The following is a 20,500-nucleotide window of genomic DNA, read 5'->3' as shown; positions in this document are numbered from 1 at the left end:
TTCACACACAGAATGCACAAAAGTAAAAACAGTTTTTGAAGTACATAGCAAGAACTCGGAACACGTTTCTAGGAAAACTGAGTACAGAAGATCTCACAAGAGCTTGGCTTTTTGTTTCTGAGTCGATTGCACAAGATGTTTTTTACTGACAAGTGTAGTCCACGTGTGTGAGCACTACATTGAATGTGCACAGCAGATCCCCCACTGGCAGAGCAAAGCACAGAACTTCTACAGAGCTGAGAAACAGAGACAAGCCAAAATAGCTGTCTGGTGAAGAGCAGAGCTGAAGGTACCATGTTGGTTCAATTTAAGAAGGCAGACCCAGCAAAAAATAGCTGACTCACAGAAACTCAAGGATCTCACCCTACAGAGAGGAAGAATGAAGAAAAAAATAAATCTACTTAGTAATGAAAATCTGCATCATCTCTGAACCACATCAGCAAGTCCTCCTGTTGGTTATGCTGTTTCTAAGGTGAGAAAAAACTTACTACTGCTGAAGAACCAAGAACAAAGTGGATGTTCCAGCAAAAGTTAGTACGTAGAGACCAGGAGATAGCACTATCTTTATACAAGGACAGAATACACGGGTACAGCAACTACATCAGTAACTTCAACGTAACAAGTAGAGATAATCTGGAGGCAGACTAGGCCACAAAGAGGAGATCTGATGAAGCCCTGAAAGTGAATGTTTGTTCATATGCATAAGCAAGTACTTTACAGAGATTCCAACTATTTCATGCACCTCTCCAGAATAAAAAAGCTGCTCCTCATCACTATGGTGTAAATTTGGAGCTCATGTTAGCTTCCTCTGCCTCATTTTTCTTTTTTTTTTTTTTCTTTTTTTCTAATGTTTTCTGTTATATCCAAAATAAATCCATAGCTTTAAAGCTTCCCTACACAGCAGAAGTACTAGGACCTTTCTCTCTGACTATAGTGATTATAGAAAATATGACTGCAGCCAGCCCAGAGATTATCTAAGAGAACAGACTGTTAAAAGTCACCGATACAGTTTACGTTCTGGGGATATTGCCAGTGACTTGCTTCTCCCAGTGAATCGCTCCTCAATCAGGCCTCTAAGTATCTCACCACTAATTCTTTTCTGTAAAGAAGACCCCCAAATTAGCCGGATACCTCAAAGACCTGGGTTATAATCCTCAAAGCTGTCAATAATTTAAATGACATGGATCCTGTATTGCCAGGTACTGACCAATCACAGCCTAAGGAACACATGGAAGTGTAATGGAAGCACAGAATCTTGAAAGTTAAGAGACAGAAGAACCAATCTCTTCATAACATTTCAGGCTGCAGATGAACAGGTCTCCCCAGACTTTCTGAGAAGGGGATGGTTTCTTATTTCCAGGAAACTTCCTACTCTAAATGGTGCCATTGGAAGGAGAGCTGAAAAACCGGGAAGTAATGCCCTGAAAAGAGGGGGTGTCCAGAGTGATCAAGGTGACTGGGCATCCTGGCTGGGTAATGCTCACTCAAGCCCTCGAAATGGGCCAAGCAGTCTCCAAAAGACAATATAGCAAATCGCAATCTCTCACAGCTGTTTCAAACTGAGCAGAGCAAAGGAGGCCTGGCCATTTAAGAATGTCTACCATCACTGGCACTTCTTCCCAGCCATTCCCGGGGTCTATAAAAAGAAAAGCCTGAAGTGACTATCCTTGTGCAGCGTGTGCACTGAGTCTCCTCTGTTGTTGTTTTTGAAATGCAGTATTCCTTGTTTTCACATAGAAAAGTACAGTCACAGGGGACATATATACTACAGTATACATTAATTTCACAGGTAAAAAGGGTCTCTGTTTTTACAGTGATTACAACTACACAAAAATAGCATCCACTGGTGGCTGCCAGGTCTTTTTAGACGGTAACCCTTCACTCCATTGTTGCGAGGTTTCCTCACAAACATGAAAAGCAGTTTGCCAGCAGAGAAAGTAAATGTCATCGTCCAATAAGATAGGGTGCCAGCAGAACACTAATCCGTACCCAACAACAGCTCTGGGGCTGCAATATTTTTTGGGGGGATACCCTTCAGTTGGCCAGCTGCTTTCAAGCCTCACATTTTTATTCTGCAGTGAGTTTTCTTTTCCAATACAGTTGATGAAAATCTTAGAGCAGAATCCAAACTGCTGCTTTGTTTCTCAGTGGCAGTTTCTAGAAACTGAAGTAGCAATATCTACCTTATGCTCTAGGAACCAGGTGTGCACTCTCATTTCCATGTTCTCTGAAGGTTAGCTGAGCCAATTCCTGGTATGGACAAATTCATTAAAGAGAAAAACTAACCTGAAAGACCCATCTACTGAAGGGAATAAATCCAGTATTTAAACCTGCCTCTCAAGACAGATTCTCCCAGGGAATATGTTGGAATAAAAAAAGCCAGGTGAACATATCTGAGTTCTTAAACATGAAACACGAAACACACAGACACAGCTAACATGCATTCCACACAGCTGCTGTTAACCAAAAATCTTTACATATACAAGCATGTACCCACCGTGGAATATGAATGTGGGTAAGCATTACAATATAGTCAGTTTTACACCCTGAATTAAGAAACAGGAAAAAAGCATGGTGAGAAATACCCAGAGCTCTGTTTCCTGAGCTACTCTGAAATATTACGAGTACAGTCAGTGTTACGGTAGCATTCATAGCATTCACATTCAGGATGCAGTTCTGCATCTAAGTATATAATCATCTTTAACCCATCAGCCCAACTTTCAAACAGATCTACATTCTGTAGAAGTACACTTTCCCTTATCAATGAAAGGTTTAGACTTCAAAAGGTAATCCTATCAATATGCATTTTTATTCTACTGCCTACAATCCTGCTTTTGTTTTGAAGAGTTGGTTTTGTTGCTATATCTTTTTGTTGTGGTGGTAAAACAAGTAATAAATACTTACTTTGGTTTAATTATTTCATTATTCAATTCATTTTTTCATCCTACATTTGAAACTCGGGGCAGAAGATGTCAAATGCTTTAAAGACAGGACCCATCATTACCATTGAGAGGCACTCAATATGAGTAACTGCTACAATCTGACTTGAAACAGAGGTGGTGGGGATAGTGTAAACATCCTGAGACCAGTTACTGTGGGACTGAAACACCTGCACAGAAGGAGTTCAGATGGTATTCTCTGTCTGATCGGCGTTGCTCACACTGGCTGACTTATTGCTGTCAAAACACAACACAGCATTCAGCCACATTTTTTGCAAACATGTCACAACTGATACATACGTAAATTCATACTGAATTGAACCTACCTTATAAGAGATTATACAACACCCATTAAGTAGTATTTCTTTTCACTCTGCTAAACAACGTACAAACAGGCAAGAGCATTCCTTTCTAACTGCCTACCATGTTATATCCAACTTTGAGCAGAGACAACCTAAAAAGTTCCTCAGTATTAACAGTGTATGATAAGGAGATACTCTTTCAAAAAACAGAGAGAGAGAGAGAACAGCACTGAAATACATTCTATTAGCCTAGGAACCTTGAAAAACAAAAATGTTCTATTTCTTAGAACAAGCATGGTCCAAGAAGTGGCAGAGCAACTAGGTATACTTCCTTTCAGTTATACTTAATACTCGGATGTACAGATTCATTTCCTTGAATGAGATAGTTTGCATTAAAATGACTTGGAAAGAAGGTTTTAGATTAATCTGAGAGATTACTATTGTGGACACAATTTAAAACTCAGCAGGCTCAACTAGAATTGCACTGAATAACTGCTGAATAACTGTTTGGAATGAATTTAAAACTGAGAAGCATCGCAGCCATGTGGTTTAGTAATCCCATGAACTATCAACTTCCTATTCAACAATCCCAATCACTGATAAGTATATAATAAAATGATTTCAAAACCTATTCATAAGAATTCTGCTAGCCCAATTCCCCGTTATTATATGGAATAGGATGCCCACTAACAGAATCTGACACCAAATAAGCTGGATTTTTAAAAGCTCTCATTGTTTTCCTCTCCTGAAAAGGCCAAAAGCCAACATGCTATCTGTTTCAGATGCAGTGGATGGCTGTCAATCAGGTACTGGTAATCCATGCCAGCTAGCATAACACAAAACTTGCTCATTTGTTCAGTTTTAGTTAGAGCCTAGCTCATGGGCAAGTCCTTTTCCCTGGCTTTAACAGACATCTACTCTGCCAAGCAAATACAGTGAACCTGGTTAAAATTATGAAAACCTGGCTATTTCTATTATTCCAGAACCAGAAATAAACTTGTATTTGTTTTTCACTACAAGCCTTACAGCTTGCATCCTCCATCCCAACGTGCTTCAGGAAACGCAGAAAAAGCAGGCATGAGATTTGGCCTCAGCAGCAATCAAAGCCCTTGCCTGGGAATATCAGGCTCTCTGTAGTGCCAAGGCAGTAGATGACAGCCAACATGTGGTGCCTACAGCACACCAAGCCTGCCACATCCAGGTCCCATGGGCTCAACTGGTGGCACAACTGGCAGGGGCTGTGCCTGCTTTGCCACGTGGTCAAGGGCTCCCACAGAAAGTGCTGCTCAGGGAAGGAAAAATTGAACTTGACATGTATGGAGAACCAGAACTTGAGGGCACTGGGGTAGGAGGAAGGAAGGAACAGGCCAGGAGTCCCAGTCAAGCTGTTTTAATGGAAGCCTGGGAGAACTACCAGACACAGAAACCGGATCAAGAAGTTCCAGTTGGTATTTTGAGATTCACAGAAATGAAGCTGAAATTCTGACAGGCAGCACATAGGTAGAAAAGATGGCTAGGCACAGCTTTCTAGTCAGGAGAAAAGGAGACCCTGTTGCTACTTCTAGCAGAACAATTCACAACTTCACCTCTGAATCTTTTCCAGAACACCTCGTGTAGATTTGTCTTCTTGAGGCACTTGCTGCCTAGGAGGCTGCATACTCTTCCTGAGGCACTTGCAACTAGCTGCCTAGCAGGCTGGATATTGCCAGCCACTCTCAATAGCAAAAAGTCATATCATATTAAGTTGTTGTTTGTTCAAGTGTCAAATCCTTTTTCCAGTATTGTATAAAATTAAAAAAAAACAAAGTGAACAATGTGACAATAGTAACTTTCACTTCCTAAAGCTGAGGAAAGTAAATGGTGATTCTGTAGACAGACTGGCCAAAAGTTACTTTCTTCTTAGCCTTCAACTTATCTGGTGCACTTGGAAGTACATAAAAAGTATGTTTAACGAAAGCATATGAAATACGTTTTAAAACCAATCCAGAAATATCTATTGGATTTAAAGTACTTGTGGTGAAGGGCAGAACTCATGCTGTTCCCACAGAAACTTTCTGAGGTTTCAGGGAGCCCTCCAGGCATACAGTGACACTCAATAGGTCAGGCTGATGGTTGGACTTTATGATCTTGAAGGTGTTTTCCAACCCAGATGATTCTACAATTCTATACATCATTACTCATCAGCAAATACGATTCTTCACTTACTCAATCTTTCATAAAAATAATTTCCACTTTCTAGAGCTCAGTTTTATAAAATACCTTTTGAAACTGAGTCACAGGGAAGAGTATGTGCTTGGTTCTAAAAGCAGACCTAGATTCTTGAGTGAGCTTATGTAGAATTACAGAAATGATGAAACCATCATAGACAGCTGCGAGAACACTCCATTCTTTAAATCTCAAGCAGCACGTTTACGTTTATATCACATTTACCAAATCAGTGATTTCAACTTCTTAATTCTGTCACAAACATAACACTAAAAACAGCCTCCATCAAATTGTTTTCATACACTGGAGCTAAATTTTGCAACCAGAATTTGTGCCAATCTGATACGGGGGGAAAATAATAACCAACACTTCTGTTTTAGAGCTTCTACTTGTATAGTCTTGTTCTTCAATTCTCTAGAAACATGAGTAGCTGCACCTAATACCTACCAGCATTCTTGACTGCATTAGGTAAAGTACTGCCAGGAGGCCAAGAGAAGTGATCCTTTCCCTCTAATCAGCACCAGAGAGGCTGCACCTGGAGCACTGTGTCCAGTTCCAGACCCTCCATTAGAAGAGAGATCTGGACATAATGGAGCCAGCAGGATGCTGAAGGAACTAGAGCACCTCTCCTATGATGACAGGTTGAGAGAGATGGGCCTGCTCAGCCTGGAAGAGGCTCAGATGGACCTCATCGACATCTATAAATACCTGAAGGTGGGGTGCAAAGCAGATGAAACCTGGCTCTTTTCAGTGGCGCCGTGTCAGGACAAAGGCCCATGTAATACTACCTAAAGCATAAGAGGTATGCCTCAGCCATACTGTGATTTTCTAATGCTTGCTCTACAATACATCCCTTCTACTCCCTTGAATGTTTTAATTCGGAACACCCCTATACAGAATTTACAAGAAAAAAATACAAGATGTCACAACAAACAAGTCATCTAAAGGAATTAAACTATTTCAAAGGACTACTCATTGTTTTATTCAATAAGATCTACATATCATTAAAATCTAAGTCAAACCCATAAATAAAAGTCAGTTTATACTTTTTCATGTCTTTTTTTACAGTTAAACATTTTTAAACCTTTCTATAGAAGTTAAAATTCAGAACAAGGAACTAAAAATTTAACTGGGTAGTTGATCACAGACAACATCAGAATTTGTTTCATGCTTCTCCCTGTTTTTGTTTCAGCTGGGGTGGAATTTTATTCTTCAGAGTGTCTGGTGTGATATTATGTTTCTGTTCTAGACGAAAAATACTGTTGATAACATATCAGTGCTTGTAGCTGCCACTAAGCAGCATTGTACAGAGACAAGGCCCATCACAGCAAAGGGTCCAAGAAGCTGGGAGCAACGAGAATCAGGACAGCTGACTTAAACTTGCCAAAGAGATATTCCATAGTACGTGCAGAAGGAGTTTTGAAGGGGATGGAAGTTCCTTGCTCTCTTCCACTGTTTGAGGGGCTAGCTGGGCACTGCTTGGTGGGTAGTGAGCAACTGCTTATGCATCACTTTTTATATACATTCATATATACAGACAGCACTATTATTATTTTCATTTTCTCTTAGTAAATAACTTAATCTCAACCTGTGAGTTCTACTTTTTTTTCCCAACTCTCTCCTCCATCACACTGGAAAGGTGGGCAGCGATCAAAACACAGCACTCCCCAAAACAACTTGGACTTAAATACTGCTTCCTATCAGTGATTGTTTTCTTAGTCCATTATACAATAGGGCATTGTATAATATATACAACAATATATACATTATGACTGTGGTTTCAATCACATCGTATATAGGGGAAAAAAAAACAGTATACTTACCAAGTGAACATAAGGCACAAAGTATCCAAAAAGTGCAGCAGGAATCCCAAAAGCCCAGATTCGGTAACTCATGACTTTGAAAACGGAGAAATTGAAAATCTTTTTTCCAGGAGGAAATCTGAACTTGCCTTTCTTTTCTCCCTCATCTTTGGTGTTGGAAACAAGGGGTTTGTACGTAAAGCCAGCCAGAAACAGAATAAACATGAGGATGCACAGGACCCGTAATGTATTGAACAGGCCAACAGAATCAATCAGAACTCTCAGGAGGAAAGGCAGAGACACAGTGAACAAGCTGCTGCCTGCAGTGACGATGCCATTCACAAGGCCAAGGCGTTTCTTGAAATAGTGCCCAAGAATGACCAAAGATGGCTGGTATGCAAATGAGCAGCCACAGGCAAATAATACTCCATAGGTGAAATACAGAGGTTCAATGGTGCTGTATTAAAAATAAAAAATAGGAAAAAAAAATTGTAAAACAATGTATGTTCACATCCAGCTACCGCACAGAAGAGTTTTATGCAATTAAATGACATATTTTCAGATATTAATTTGTTTGCACTTTAACAAGAATTCATCTCTCATCTAAAGCTCACACTTGCTCCTCTAAAACAAAATTCAAACAAAGCTACATCCTTAAAGCCTGTAGAAATTTCTGTATGCACCTACAGCGGTGTTTTTTCCAGTGGAAATCAAAGAAACACAGAAGGGTGGCAGCATTTTCTTCATAGGAAAGAAATACCTTTCCTTTTAATTTACAATAATGAAGTTCTTGTAGCACTTAGCAGTTACTACAAGATTGTGCTACACAGAGAGAAAGAAAAACTTTTCCCAATACGTATTCTTTTAGTTTTCACCTCAGAAGTGGTGGCAATCCTCTGAAAACGTATCAGGCAGGTGTTCTGTTTTGTTTGCTTTAAATAAAATGTATTAATCTAAATCTTTACACTTAGCTAAAAAGAAAAATATAAGAGAAAGCAGAAACACGTTCATGTAACAGGACAGTTTCCTTTTCCCATGAATATTATTTATTCCCAGAGTAAGTAAAAACACTAGCCTCAGCACTGAAATCAAGACTATTCATCTTCTCCTCCTATAAACTTGTAAATATCATTTCATGTTAGGGGACATAGGCCCAAACGAGGGGTATTAGTTCAGGATAGCACCATGCAGCACTGATATCCATCCACGCAGATAACGGACAGCTCACACATGTCTGGTTCAGAGCACAGGCACAGAAAACACACTTTCACAAGCCTGTTGATACTGGTAGAAATTGTAGAAATAGATATTGGTATTTCTACATAGAAAACTCTTCTGAATTTTGCTCTATGCTCTGCTAAGTGTAGAAAAGGCAGACTGAAAGCTAGTAATAAATGCAGCTTATTTTCCTGCTGTTTCTTACCCTACCTTCACTAACTGGTTTCTGCTGACGACTAAAATCAAAGAGTAAGTTTCCTGTTTCCTCATCTTCTACTGTGCATGTCACTCAAACTTCTTGGGATTTATTCTGCAAAAATTACAGAAAATGAAGTATAATCTGGAGGGAAGAGAAGCACTGAACTAGCTTTGAAGTATATTCAATAACACAAGAACTGAGACTTCCTTACAGTAAGCCCTAAGGATCCATCATTACACCAATGTTTTTGCTACCTTAATATTTGGCAGCTGGAGTGTTAAGTATAGAAGAAAACTTTGAATCTGTCTGGAACATTAACAACTCCCTGGAGGTTACCACACAGTTTTGCTACTGATACACTTATACAAAGAGGCTCCTCCTAAATAGGATGTGCCATTGGGAGGTTATGTTACATCTTACAAATGATTTTTGAATTGAAAGCACCACTTTTGATTATTCACGGAATCACAGCTAGAAAAACAACAAGAGAGCAACGTCTTCAGCTACAATATAAAGTAGGACTGCTTATTCATTTGTATTCAGTTGATGGGACCAGCATAAAACTGATAGAAATACTTTGAATGTAATGTTAAAAGATTGTTTTTACCTTACAAAAGAACTTGAAAGGAGTCCAACAAAACCTAATGCAGCTCCAATAACAGCGACTTTTCGACAACCAAACAGGTCTGTGAACACGCTGACTATTGGAGAACAGAAGAAGACCATTCCCATAGAGAGTGAGCTCACCCATGCTGCAGAACAGAAAAAGACAGCACATTTTAGAAGATGGTGCAATTTCAGCTTCCGGCTACTATCTGTTCTAATTTAGCACCGCATCATACCTATGGCCATATATTTAAATAGCTTTACCTAACATCGTACAAACGAAAACCCCGACCAATTCACATGATCAAATAATATAGATTTCATCAGCTCAAAGAACAGCTAACTACAGAATTTATTTTAAAAACATTTACTCCACCAGGGACCAAGCTAGAATTCACACTAATGACTAAACCATTAATGATAACAGATAATTCCACATTCCTTCTGAAATTTATTAACACATTTCACTTTATCTGCTTTTACACTTTTTTGACCTTAAAAAGCTAGGTTTGATGAAAAGTTTAACAGATGTTCACTTAATTGCACAGATCTAGATCCAGCTGGAGCCTTACAAACATTGTTTAACATGTAGTTCTTTGTTTATCAGTGAGCCTTTAGATCATTAAGACTCAATTCAGGTAAGTATACTAAAGTTACAAAACACTTCTGTGACTGAATCACAAACTACAGTACCTTCAAGTAAACTAGGTGTAAGACTATTTGATTCATTTTAAATTGAAAACCAACTTTCTTTTCCACTTTGTACAAATATTCAAATGGCATCGTTTATCAGCTATCATGTAGTCATTCTTTCAAATACACACTAGTGATGTATGTGTCACCCAACAGTTCCCCCAGGTCATAAAGGTAAACTACTTATAGCAAACTTATTTACACGCCTCTGTCTATTTAGGAAAATAATAGTTATTGAAATATAGCTTCTCAGTTAAGATGCACAAAAAAATATTTTAACTTGTTTCTGAACTGCATGGAAGATAAAAGAGCTCCTCCCGTCTGGAATAGGTTTGAATTCCTGTAACTGGGATTTTATTTAGATTATCTTTGCTAGTGACAGTTAGATAAACAATGGTGATTCAGTGACAAAGGCTAATAACATTACCTGAAAAAAATAGAACACAACCGACAGACCTAAGGAAGAATATTTGGAAGCACAAACATCAGTACCAAGCTTTAGAAGTAGTTGCTGAAGTGCCCAGGAGGCATGGCCTGGGCACTATGAAGACACCATTGTGCTAGGCACTGAAATAAACACAGTAAAACAAACAAGCAAACAAAAGTACTGTTTATTCAAAATAGTTTACAACATAAATGAAAGACAAAGAAGAACAGCTGGTTAGAAACAAACTGAAATGAGAGTATATGAAATAGAACCTTCCTTTTAGGGCAAACAGTGATTTCAATGAACTGCAACCTACTTTGGACAGTTCATTGTTTATTGAGAACATGATAAACACCATCGAGTTTCAAGGAACGATTTATAGAAGATCAAGGTTCTTTTCACGGGTAGTCGTTGCATTTTCTGAATAACTCAGACTACAAAGCCCTGTCAACCCTGCACTCCTTGATGTTAAGTTGCAGGGCTGCACAAAGGAAGAGCAGGCAACACTGGGTGAAGCAAGGCCCCCTGTGACACTGAAAGGGAAGGACACTACAAGAGTTTAACTTGCACAAGGACAGGGACTAAGTTGCTGCATAACCCTGTGTAAGAGCGCAGCAGTTCTAGTTTCCAGTCAGCACAGGCTGTGTGATTCATGCAGCATTCTCCTTGGTTTAAGCAAACCGTTTACAGGACTTTTACAGGCTTTCAAAGAAAATAAAACTAGAATATAAAAGCCTGAGGTGAAAACATTCAGCTCAAATGACATTCAGTTAACTTGCTGACTCTGTCTTTTCATGTTTCTTAATGAAAGAAATACGGCTCTTATCACTTGTTTCTTTTCTTATTACAGCAATGAAAAGCTAAGCCTAAAATAGGAGAAAGGTTCCACACATTTCCCACATAATGTGGGGTCAAAAAGGAAGGGCAACAGCCTTATCTGAGGCGTTTCACAACAGTGCTGAGATGGAACTCCAGAAGTGGCAGTCCATGCTCTACCACTTCTCTACCTAAAGCAAACTGGAGCCCTTTAACTTCCAGTTCCTATGGGATTCTTGGATCCCACAGAAAAGGAACTTGCAGAGATTCATTTGGCATGCTTGCTATAAACACCCTTATTATGACTGAGCAAAAAGAACGGTCTTTAAGTTAACTTCACACGTGTGCAGAATTCAAGGGAATTTGTCTTTATCCCTTGTGAAGAAGCTGAGCACACACACACAAAAAATAGCAAGAGAACCTTATTTACTGAAGGCAAGCATGCTTTGCTGCAGTAATGTGATCCTATGAAGAAGCTGATGGATATAAAATATACTCAACAGATCTAAGTAATTTTCAGTTCTTTGTTCTAATAAGCTTTCAGGTATTCTTACATTTCTTTCACTTCTTCCGGTCTGCATGCAAAAGGTAAAAGGAATTGCATTTGGCATTTTAAAATACAAATTACAATGCCTGTCCCGAACAACTCATATGAAAAAATACAAATGCAGGTTGCCAGGATTGCAAGAGTTCTCTAGAGCACTTATTACATATTGATTAAAACATTTTTCTTCCAGGCTACTGGCTGCTTTCCTACTCACACGCTGGCTATATTCCAGAGCTGTTAATTCAGATACCAGTGTAACGGCTAACCTCTGCATTTGTGTTAATACTCATACACAAAACATTTTGACTGCCATAGAAATAGAGCTCTTGCTCCTGAGAGCACTTAAACTTTCCTTGGGCACTGGAACTTCAGCATTTACTTCTCAAAACAAGTTACTGCAAAACAACCAGTTCCCGAGCTTCCCTAGAAGTCACTCCTCAAATTACAACTATCAGACCAGGGAGTCCATGGGGAGCACCCATACTGAAGTGCTCCTAAGCCACTGAAACATGGTATATTATAAAAAAAGCAACATTTATTGTAACTAAAATTGTACTGCAATAAGAATCTCAACTACATCCCTTTCTTACCAGTTCACTACGAATGGAAATAATGCAGCTGTAAGCAAAGAATGCTTGTATGCTATTTCTTTGTCCAAGAGTCTACAGCTATAAAACCACAGCACGCGCTCCACAGATACGCTGCCATTTTACTGCTTAAAAAAACGATTACCATTTAAATAGCATGACTTTCATCTTCAGCAATAAATGTAAGTAGCCATTATCTGTCAGCAAAAATCGTCCCCATTGTCACAGCTGGATTGCATATTATATATACCCCGAGCTGTCAGATGCTTTAGTTCATTCTGCAGGCAGAAACACTACAACGTACAAGACAACAGAAAAGAACACGTTAATAGCATTTCACACTGGAATGCTTCCAAAGCACACAACTTTAAATAAAGGCTACCCCTCTATAGCATTCCTGTTTACTTCTTTTCGTTTTTGTTTCTTCTGTGCATTACACTGAGCGTTATCAGTTTTTATCCTCACAAAAGCCTTTCAAGTGGTTGGTTTAATACAGCAGTAACACCCTTCATTCTCTGGTGAGCTTTAAGATTTCTTTTTTTTTAAATACCTTCCCTTGGGAATTTTCTCGTTGAGACGGGGAACAAAAAGCCACTGTCTGGGTGAGGGGATAGAAGGCAACTGAAGAGAAGAATATTTAAGTCGAGGAGTCAATATCAACTCCAAAAATATTCTGTTTGCCCACATTAAAAAATCAGATGTGTTTGTGTAGCTTGAGTAGCAAAACAAGATAGAAGTAGAACTCTGGCTCACTGAATAGCTTGCAGAACAATGTGTTTGGCACTGCACACACTAAGACAAAGCAGAGATCTTGAAAAACAAGAGCAACCTGTCTACACTGAATATCATGGCAGATTCTCTTATTCTATAGCTAGGCTGATGAGATCTGCAGGACAGACGGGACAGCCATTCCCTACGCCTTTGCTTACTGACAGACATCCTTCCTAAAAATCTATTCTCTCACCGCCCCATTATGCAACCCATATAGCACTTCAGGCTGTACTGCATTAAAGCTTATAATGCCTAGAATGATGCTGGATAGTAAGGTGGCTGTGTTTTAACTCGTGAAGAACAGAATCAGGGACAACCTGCTTTAGACTTAGCCTCTACATTTATGAAATGGAAACAATACTTCTCTCACATACTAACAAAAGTATGTGAAATTCTTATTGTTTTGAGTACTCTATAGAGCAGAATTCTAAGAAAAAATACATTGAAGTGATCAAATGAAATGAGCAATATAGTACAAGTTATGCAGACAGCAGATGTTTAATAGTTTTTATTGTCACACACTGAGAACGTTTATGTGGGAAAAGTCTACTATAATAAAATCACAATGCAGTGTTAATATAACTGCTTAAATAATGGCACTTGGTAATTTCTGAATGCACAAGTTTAGTATTATCTAGGAGTTTTCCATTTGTACTACAAAAAATACTTAAAGAAAAGAGAAGGACAATATTTACTACATAAAAAACCCCATGCTTTCATTAAGTTATTAGTTGTGACTTATGCAAGAATAGGGCAAAATGTAGGTACCCCCCAGTCTCAAACCAGTAACAGCTGAGATTTCCTGAGTCACATTTTTTGTTTCAAAAGAAGTGAACCTCTATTTTTTTCAGTATATCCTGGTAACTTTTATTTCTTTCCCTCCCAGAACAATTCCATATTCTCAGCACCCAGAACACCTTAAAGCAAGCTGCTCTGTAATTCCACTCTGGGCTGTGTGTATGATCTCCAGTTCTACAGTCCAACTACCTACAAAGGTATTCTATTCAGCAAAGCATACAAATGGCTTCCACAAGATTGTTTTTTTTTTTACTTTAGAAAGGAAATCTGGGAAACCTAGATTCAAGGTTATTCTGGAAATAATTAGCTGGTCTCCAGTTCTTATTCATGATTCCTTGCCTGTATAATCACATTTACACAGCATTTCTTTTAAGAACATAAGAACTGCAGTATTGTGTAGATCAGTATCCTGTTCCAGCCATCACAAAATATTGAGTCAAAGAACACCTGAAACAGAGCTAGCATTCTGCAGGACCCTGTCCCTGCCTATGTACTCCCAACATTCAGAAATAAGCAGCTTAAAGGCCTCCAGTGCAGAATGTTTCATCTTCAAGAACACGAAATTCTATCAATACTACTTTGGCTTCGCTGCACTTGGCTGTTATCAGCTACAGAACGCACTCAAGCACCAGTGCCCATAGATGATAATAATTAAGAAAAAAAATCCTTTGTTTTGACACCACTCAGCTTCCTCTGCTGTAAGAAACACAAACTGACCATCCCTACACAATTTCCTCTTGCAACCTATAATTTTATATGCTTTTATTAGAGACATTCACAAGTCTCTTCTCTGAGTAAAGCATCTTTATGGACTTTGTCTTTGCACAGAAGCTCCATATTTTTCCCATTCCTCACCACCCTTCACACTGAGGCTTCTAATTGTATTATAGTTTCTGAGACAAGAGTAGTTAGAACTTCATACAGTATTAAATACAGAGCAAACAATACATTTCTGCCCTAATTGGTATGTTAGAGAATTAAACTATCTTTTCATTATCCTAACACTAGGAAAACAACAAACAAACAAACCACTATATCAAGTGCTCCAGATAAAAGTGCTTAGAAAACTATATGTGATTCAAAGAAAAGAAAAGGAAAAACTCCCACCAAAAACCTTACTCCCCCACTAGCAATTAACAACTGACACAGAGCCCATTAAGGTTTTCAGCATGCATTTGGATTATATTTCTTCCAACAAACAGTGATTTGCACATATGTACACTGAGTTTAATCAGCGGTAACACAACAACTCAGCAAGTCTAAGAGGGCTACCAACATGCTCATACATGAAAACAGGTTACAGCTTTGGATCTGTTGTTCAGCCTGCAGATGAGAAGACCGGCAACTCAGAAGAAATCTAATTTCTGGTTCCAGATATCCAACAGATTATCACTATAGAATCAATGGTGAACAACAACGGGACAATAAACAACTGAGGCAAACAGTAATAAGCATCACTCAAATTATATGTTAAGAAGTGCTTTTTTCCCCTCAATGAAAGAAATCAAAGGAAGAATGAAATTTTTACTCTTGTATATGTTGAAAATCAGACTGGACAAGGTCCTGTGAATAGCCTTATCTAACTTAGAAGTTCAACGTACTTTTGAAATGTGCAGTTTTGAGGTGGGGGGGGCCTAGCCCACATAGCTAGTCTCTTCCAACTCAAGTTATTCCATGATACTGAAACTTAATGAGGAACATTGTAACAGTTTGAGACCTCTGCTTCTTGGGAAAATAGGTTGTGAAGCCTGAGTTGACAAATGCCAATAGTTCCTCAGAAAAAAAGAAAACCTTAGGTTAGAAGTGTTAGCCCAACCATCAATCCCTTGTTTGTGGCACTTAAGGACGTGTAAAGACTCCTTCAGGTAAGAAAAAACTGGATTGAGCTGAAAGATTAAGATGCTATCCACACACACACTTCCCAAAAAATTGGAAGGAGTTAATTTTTAAGTGAAAGAGATCTTTATACGTGTATCTCTTCAGACCTATTAACAGTATAGTTGTTTAGAACTATAAATCTCCCCTCATACCAATGCAGATTTTCCACGGAAATTCTTTTGTTCCTATTACCAGAGGCAGAGCGTTACCATTTGCCTAAGACACTCCAGATACATTCACATTCATGCATTATCTACTTTTCCTCCAGGAAAAAATATATATATATATGTATGTATGTATATATATTTATATAGATAGATATATTAGTAATTTCTAAAACAGATGTGAATTAACAGTTCAACAGAACTGTTAGAACCAGCAAGTGCCACTGCCACAATATCCTCCCACGTCCAGAGCTCCTGTAGGTCAGCTCCCCATAAGTTGCCAGCCCTATTTTTAACCAACCTGTCACTAGCCAAAGACATCAGATGACCTGTGCTGCATTCCTTGCTCGCACAAGCCTGTGAAAATTGTTTCTGAGACTGTCCACTAACTTCTCGTGAATTCTGAGGAACTTCTCTAGATTATCCTCACGTGCCTACACGTGATAAGGGAACAGAGGGAAGAATGGAATTTCTAGATAGTTACCCCATTACTGAGCCATCTGTAGATCACAGACCTGTATGTGAGTAGAGAAAGGAGATAATATTTTGAAATGTACGCGGTTTTGTGACAAAGACATGTGACATCTAGAATTCATACTATCACAAAGCGTACTGCTTGTCCTACTCAGCAATATTGCTGATCCCATTAGTGCAAGTATGCATTTAAGGCCTAAAAATAAACTTATGACATAACGCTGCCACAGGAAGTATCCTCTAACTCTGAACTCAAGTTACACTTCAGATGTCTGAGGTAGGCTCTCCCTTAAAGAAATACCATAGAAGAAAATGAATAATGCTTTGAGAGTGCTAAAATACGGCAAAGAAAATTTAGTGCAAAGAAACAAATATTTTGGAAGCCAAAGATGTCTTGAACAGGCTTTAAGAATCAGAATGATCTATAAAGGATTCTAATCAGAAGCACGCACACACAGAGATCACAATTAATACATAAACATGTATGAATCAGAGACTAGTGGAAATCTGACAGGAATACGAGGCACTGTTTTTTTCCCCACTCTCCCTTTTCCTTGTCTTTGGGAATAAGTTAATTATTCAGGGACCTTATTACTGAAAGGCCCTGGGAATTTCAGTGAGTCAGAAACCAAGAACTACATATGACCCATTGGATCCCAATTAAGAGATCTCTGAACAGATCCACTGCTTCCATTAGCAAACTGCATGCTATCACAGCGCTAAGTCATTAACAGACAATCTGAATCACTCTGTGCTGAACTCAGCAGATTTTATAAGTATCTGTAAGATTTACTACACTTGTATGTGACATCTCTTCAATATGCCTTGTGACCATCCAAAATGCAATTTCACATATGAGTGTGCCATTTTGATTCTTAATGCAACAGGGTGGAAAGACATATAAGCTTGTCAGTATGTTATGAAATTACATAATAAGTTTAAATAATAGGAGTAGGAACCATATAAACATTATTAAGTTAGAACACAACACTGATTTCTTCTATGGCATTGTACACTATATGTTCCTGCCTTCAGAGTCTCTACTGAGATCAAGTCCTTGTAAGCATAAGCAGCAGGAAAACGGAAAGAAACCAGAAAAGAGCTAGATGTAGTGATGGAGGAGATCTGATTAATTCAATTACTTCACTTCATTTACACTCAGTAAAATAACACAAGCTTAGGCAGAAGTGGTTTGGGGTTTTTTTGGTTGGTGGTCCCCACCCTAAACAAATAAATCAGATAATACTGTTGAATCCAAAGCAAACAGGAAAATGATTATGTTTTTTTGTTTTCTTCATTTCAGTTGTTTTTTTGTTTTGTTTTGTTTTGAACAAACTACATAATACAAAGCCTGAATACAGAAAAACATCCTTACAGAGAATTTCTAATGCCAGAGAGACTGCAGATCTTCTGTACAGTTTGAAAAGTTGAAGGAAAATAAACAAGTGCTTAAGTTAAGGAAAGATACAATAACATTTCAAAAATCAAAACCAAGGTGTTAATCAAAACACTGCTGGCAGAGATTACAAGCATTAAGCCTCCAGGAACCTTCAAAAAAAGGCTGAAGTCAATCATTAACAGAAAAATGTACGCATTTGGATTTCACGGCAAACCGAGCTTGACCTTTGACACTTAAAGTCTGAAAATGCTGTGGTAGGAAGAATAAACAAGGAACAGATCAATAAGAAATAGCTGTAATCACTTGTTTTCCCTTTTAGAAGTCATACAAGAGTGTTTTCTGCTGACTGAGAAAGTTTTTAAAGCACAATATAATCACATTTTTAACTAATGGCATGAAAAACTGGAGTTCAAGATCAGATTGCCAGGCATACTTTCATCTTCCCTCCCTCCGTCACCTTAAATTACTTCCCCCCTCCTCTTTTAATATCAAACAGTTTAACACCAAGAATCACGTTCTATTTTGATTTAGGATCAATTCTGTGTATTAGTGCTAGCTCTTGAATTCAAAGATGATAGTCTGATTTGTCAGAAAGATTTAACGCTAAGTGCTCTCACAACCGTTACTCATATCCAGAATATATCTGCAACCAAACTTGTCATGCAGTGGTCTCCTGCTTTGGAGTTGTACCATAGATTAGAGACCCAAAACTGAAAAAAATTCTTCTTGAAGCTACAAAGCATTTTCTTGTCCCCTCACCTTACTCACATTGGGAAAGGATCAGCAAATCAAGGCTGTATTTTAAATGGCATAAGCATACCTGTTTGTTTCACAGCAGCATGTCCTTGTGAGAGCATGACAAAGATTAAAAGAGACAAGACAGATAAACATCTCATTTCACAAATGAATTTGGTACACTAATTGAAGTTATATTACCAGCACACTCACTAACTTCTCACATACCAAGACCCTTCTGAACCACAAGACATCTCAGTAACATGGTAGGCACCCTCAGACCTACCTAGAACAGTGTATACTCTGTTGCTTCAAGGCCCACACTGCTGTAACTTAAGACATCTCCTAATGTTGTAAGCCATCATTCTCCACTGTTTACCACAAATTAACAAGAGTTTCTTTATGGGTTTCGTGGACAAACCAGAAGTAACTTTCAGAAAGTCATGTTTATATGCTGTAACAGGTAAATATTTTTCAAGATAAGACCAAATTACTGAAGTATCCCTTTCAGAGGGGAAGAAGCTATACATATACAGAAACAAAGACACTGATTATGAAACAGGACGCTTCAATTCAAGAAGACATATTTGTAGTATTGAAGGTTCAAACACTGAACCATACAGCAAAGGTCTGTGTTTACAGTTGCAATGTTTTCTAGTGGAAGTTATATGGAAAGTTATATTTGACATGAAAAGAAGCAATGTGAAATGAGGCAACAGGAATAAGAAGTTGAGTATGCTTATTATTTCATGAAGAATGCTTACTTGGTTTTTAGACTAATCACACATAGATTTATTTGCCTCATCACACAAATGCACTGCCAAAAAGAAATACATTTCAAAACTGGACTTCATTCAGATGGCTGTGTAGGAATTAAACGTTTTATAACATACAAATAAGTTACTGAGAAAAAAAAAAGAAATTTACCCCCATCACATGTTTTCCCCTCATGTCTCCCACTCACTTCCCTTCCAGTACTGACAGTTTAATCAAATAACAGAGATACCATATGATGTTTTTGTACATTTTTAAAAAGCATTAAAGTGTTACCTCTTTCAGAGGGTTAATCCAAAGAGGGAATCATTGGTACGGAAAGCTTGATAAAAGCAAACACAAGATAAAGCGTATATGACAGCACTTCTCCGTGCCAACATGTGCTCTTTATCAGCTACGCGCACACATGACTCGACTTGTGCTCTCCGTAACCCCTGAAACCAACAGAGCCAGCCACTAACTCCTGACCTTGCTTCTCTATGCCATCTACATCCAAAATTTTTGAGTCTGCCAATATTATTGACTGGGATAATAAATGACTCCTCATTAACTATGTACAACTACTTGGGCAGTCACCCAATTCCTGGCAATCCAAATGGCCAGGTTGTTGGACATAGCAAAAAACCTGGACAAAGACTGCAAAAGGGTTTTCTGCCAGATACGCAGCAAACTTCACCAACTGTAACGTGACTCACTGAGTATGTAGCATTCTACACACACAGCTCACAGCAGTGACAGACACTGAACTACATACCAACTACAGCTTTTTGAAGTACTGGTTTGCAGATACAGAGTTTATATCTGTCCCAATGTAGCCTAATGTCCAGATTTCAAAAAAGTGAAAGCTTATGCACATTTTAATTTATTCATAATACAAGATTCTGACTAGAGACTCTAGATACTGCAAATATCTACCAGTGGGAACAAATATCTACCAGTGGGAACACTTATAATTCAGGTGATATTTTAATATAGTAAATTAGCAATGAGGTTTTAAACAAACAGCCTCCTGATGAGCTGCTGAATCACAACCACCTCCCCTCAACTACACAAGCATGGTTTTTTTCCTAGGAAACACTGCAGACTCAAAGTGAGAGCAAACACTTCATCCTTACAACCATTTTAAAGGAATTCCAAGTGCAAGCCAGTAGTTCACAGTTGAAAAG

The 20,500-nt window shown here is 38.4% G+C and overlaps 1 protein-coding gene across 1 annotated transcript in view; it reads right to left on the bottom strand.

The window, feature by feature from the left end:
* Window positions 1-20,500, bottom strand: part of SLC16A10 (solute carrier family 16 member 10) — a 56,353-nt gene that overhangs the window by 11,463 nt on the left and 24,390 nt on the right. Inside the window, exons 2-3 of the mRNA XM_072331829.1 lie at window positions 9,273-9,417; window positions 7,270-7,705 (exon numbers count right to left, since the gene is read on the bottom strand). Coding sequence (XP_072187930.1) covers window positions 7,270-7,705; window positions 9,273-9,417 — 581 coding nt within the window. The remainder of the gene's footprint in view (window positions 1-7,269; window positions 7,706-9,272; window positions 9,418-20,500) is intronic.

Source organism: Excalfactoria chinensis, chromosome 3 (assembly GCF_039878825.1).
Source record: "Excalfactoria chinensis isolate bCotChi1 chromosome 3, bCotChi1.hap2, whole genome shotgun sequence".
NCBI lineage: Eukaryota > Metazoa > Chordata > Aves > Galliformes > Phasianidae > Excalfactoria > Excalfactoria chinensis.
The sequence above is the reverse complement of the archived record's forward strand: the minus strand, read 5'-3'. Positions and strand labels throughout refer to the sequence as shown.